The sequence below is a fragment of the Volvox carteri genome, assembly GCF_000143455.1.
Source record: "Volvox carteri f. nagariensis unplaced genomic scaffold VOLCAscaffold_75, whole genome shotgun sequence".
NCBI classification, from domain to species: Eukaryota; Viridiplantae; Chlorophyta; class Chlorophyceae; order Chlamydomonadales; family Volvocaceae; genus Volvox; species Volvox carteri.
In genome coordinates, this window is record NW_003307618.1 from 18,091 (window position 1) to 21,781 (window position 3,691).

Consider the following 3,691-nt stretch of genomic DNA (forward strand, 5'->3'; position numbering starts at 1 on the left):
CACACTAACTTTAAAGTTAGTGTGAAAATTTTAAACATTATCTTTAATGTGGACTTAGTGTGCGGCTAGTGGACAGGTGTTTCCACTAAGCCCCCCGGAACCGTACGACAGGTTGCTTTAAAGGCACCAAACCATTGTTATAGTAAGAGTGGGTGTAATTTATAAATCGCAAATCATTATTGTTTTGTCGGCTAATCGCTGGAGTGTGGGCAATTCGACCGGTCCTGCTGTGAATTCCACTGGCTAGCGGGCTATTAAAATTTGCGGCTGTGGATGAAGGAAAATACAAAAGCCAGCGTAGGGCCTTGAGGAAGGAAATGGCGGACTATGAATTTTCTCGCTCGGAAGTTAATGTCCACTTTGAAAGTTATCAGCAGGTCTGAGGCCCTGATAATTTGTGTGCCACTAATGCGGACTTAGTGTCCGAGGCGTACGCGTACGCACTGGGCCGTTCGGCTTTTCGCGTACGGAGTCCCTTTACGCGATTTTTTAAAGGATTTTTACTTTCTACTAATGTATTTAACTAGCTTCTTATCGCTTGCATGATTTGCTGAGCCAGGCGTGAGATCTTTGAAACTTAATGCTAGTGTGCGGCCAAGTGGAATCACCCTGTTTGTCAGACAATTTAAGGCAACCCTATACCATATTTTTAAGCTTAGTAATCTTTTTTTCCTTGTCTCTCAGCCAGCTTCTGACGTCGGGCTCTGCAGGTCGGGAAAGTTGGGAACAAATGCTTCCTCCAGTCGCCAACTGGAGCCAGTTCCTTTCAAGTAATCTGCAACATAACACAAGGAGAAGTACTGTAAACGTATGCTGCACCTCATACTTTGACCGTAATAACGGATAAGTGTACGGCATCCACATGTTAGACGGCAAGAACCAAGCAGGCGTGTTACATCCTAATTAATTAACATTATATGTTACCTATGACGTAAATGAAAATGTCGCCGCGACGGTTCCCTGTCTTCAGACTTTCTGTGTTTGCTCTCGGAGGGCTACAGAACCGGCAGACCAACCGCCAAACGCTTCAACGATCTCAAACGGTACTCCCACCGCCCGAGCAGCGGAAGCGCCACCACGACGCAGGCTATAGAGAGAATGCACCCCGCGCATATGAGGCAAACCACACTCTGCAAGGACTAAGTCAAACCAACACTCAGCACCACGCGTAGACTGACCCGCCAGCCACAACCGCGACGGATCACGCAAAAAACGCTGACGGACAGCCCACTGCAGGGAAACGGGCAACCAAACGGCCCTTCCAATTGAGGGGTTTGTACTGAACAACTTGCTCCCCTTGAACGACAGCAACACGCACCCAGGTTACCGACAGCAGAGAGTCTGGGCGAAGCAAGAGACAGAAACTCAACACGACGAACAACAACGGCAAGGCCAACTCGGAGCCAACGGGTACTACGGCCAACTGCTCATAAAGATGCCAAGCATCACCTGCACTAAAGGCCAACACGAGCGCGGAAGCAGGCACCGTTGAGTGCTGCAAGCGCTCCCAACCTCGACGAAACGCGGCCAACAGGGTGTTGTCTCCGACACAGGGCTTAGGGTACCCAAGCAAGTCATGCACGGAGATAATAGCACTGAAATAAGGCTGCGCTGTGCGGACTTGGATGGAGCCCTTGGCAGCGAGAAACTGACTCCACAAGAGCCCGGCATAATGGGAGGCCCGGAGAAACTCCAAACCTTCCTCCACACAGAAACACACAAAGGCGGCAAAATGCGACGCATACGACTGCCAGGTCTTGGCACCAACACGAGACATGACAACCTGAGCAATCTGCAAAAGACGCGCAGAGTGATCCAGACTAGGAGCCGCGAGCTGCAGCTGCACCACCAACAACTTAGTAATGAGGGGGGGGCCGCAACCGACTGAAGATCCAAAGAGTAGCGGGGAAGCGCCACACTATCCGCCCGAGTGCTACACGATTGCGCCCAAGCTAAAACTGCACCCGTACTGCTACGACCTGCCAAGACGGGGGGGGAGGAAAGTGCTCGACCCGCCCTCGCCCGGTGCAAACATCTCCGTATTCGACGGCAGGAACACCAGGAGTCCGTGGTGCTGCTGGCGCCTCGGGCGCCGCGGGGGCCAACAACATCTGCCGCTACTGTGGACAGCCTGGGCACTATGTCCGTGAACGCCCCGTTAAGCTAGCGGACGAGTCCGTCAGTCTCTACCGCAGCAATGCGTTCAAGCAGCCATGCAGTGCCGGCGCCGGCAGCAGTGGCAGCGGCAACCACCATGGTGACGGCGGCGGCGGAGGCACCGGCAGCGGCAATGTCAGTAACAGCGGGGGTGACAGGGCACGTGAACGCGGCCATGTTGGACGCGGCAACGGCCGCCGCAACGGCAGCGACACTGCAGGTGGAAGCAGTGGCGGCGGTGGTGGCGGAAGAAGCTCACGCCAGAACCGTGCCACGGTGCTGGTCGTCGATGGCAGTGGTAGCAGTTCACGTGTTGTCCTAGACTCTGGCTCACCTTACCACCTCACGGGTGACCGTTCCTTGATGCACAATTACATCCCTGTCGGCGCGCCTCAGCAGATCAAGTTGGGAAACAATCAGCTAGCCGACGTCATGGGAACAGGGCAGTTGCTCCTAGGACGCACGATGGAGAATCCGTCTGGCTGCGCAATGTGCTACATGTCCCCAGCTCGGGACTCACACTCATGTCTGTCGACCTTCTCGTGACGCGCGGCTGCTCGGTCACGTTCGCACAGACAAGACGGGCCGCCGGTTCTCGCGTGTAGGCCTCCCGCACAGCAGCTTGTCTATCACCGCATGGAGCGAGTGCGGGCATTACGTCATGGATGTGGACCTGCTGGCGCCGACCAAACGCGCCGTCAACGCGCTCGGCGCCGCGGGAGACAGAGCCGGCGGAGGTGGCGACGCTGGCGGAAGTGCCGCCGACGCCCCCAGCACCCGCGATGGCAGCACAACCAGCAGTGGCGCCGGCGGAGACCAGCCGAACAACAGCAGCAACGGCCAAGGGCAACTAGGCGCCACTGAGTGCTCAGTCGCCGAACTCACAGCAGCACAGCACCTGCACCGCCAGTTCGGCCACCTCGGTTAGCGGGCGCTGGAGGAGCTCATCACCAAGCAGCTGGTGCATGGACCACGGGTCATTCCAGCGGTGCTGCATCAGGCGGCCGACGGCGTCTGTGAAGCCTGCGTCACCGTGAAGACCACAGCTACAGCCCACGTCAGCCGCGGCAACCGACCTCAGCATGCACTGGAGGTCGTGCACTCTGACCTGTGCGGGCCCATGCCGACCACGGGCCGAGGTGGGGCACGTTACTTGCTAACACTGCTGGATGGTGCCTCCGGTTTGTCTGCCGTTCGCACGCTGGTTAGCCAAAACCAAGTGGGCAAAGTGCTGCAGGACATGGTGACGCAGCTGGAGGCTCGCCACCCGAACCATGCATGGGTATGCACACTTCATAGTGATAACGGTGGTGAGTATGTCGCCGAGCAACTGGAGCAGTGGCTACACCAGCGCGGCACTGCGCACACCCACTCGGCGCTGTACACCCCGGAGCAGAACGGAGCAGCGGAGCAGCTCAATCGCACGCTCCTCGACCGTGTGCGGGCTATGCCGTACGATGCCGCCCTCTCGGACAGCTATTGGCCGGAGGCTTTGCTCTACACCAACCTCCTGCGCAATGTGGCTCCCTCTCAG

At 56.9% G+C, this 3,691-nt stretch overlaps 1 protein-coding gene across 1 annotated transcript in view; it reads left to right on the plus strand.

Annotated features, from left to right (window-relative positions):
• Window positions 1-2,818: 2,818 nt before the first annotated feature.
• VOLCADRAFT_98649 (uncharacterized protein) overlaps window positions 2,819-3,691 on the plus strand; it is a gene marked incomplete at both ends in the record, with an annotated part of 9,421 nt that continues 8,548 nt past the window's right edge. Inside the window, one exon of the mRNA XM_002957513.1 lies at window positions 2,819-2,912. Within this exon, the coding sequence (XP_002957559.1) occupies window positions 2,819-2,912 (94 nt within the window). The remainder of the gene's footprint in view (window positions 2,913-3,691) is intronic.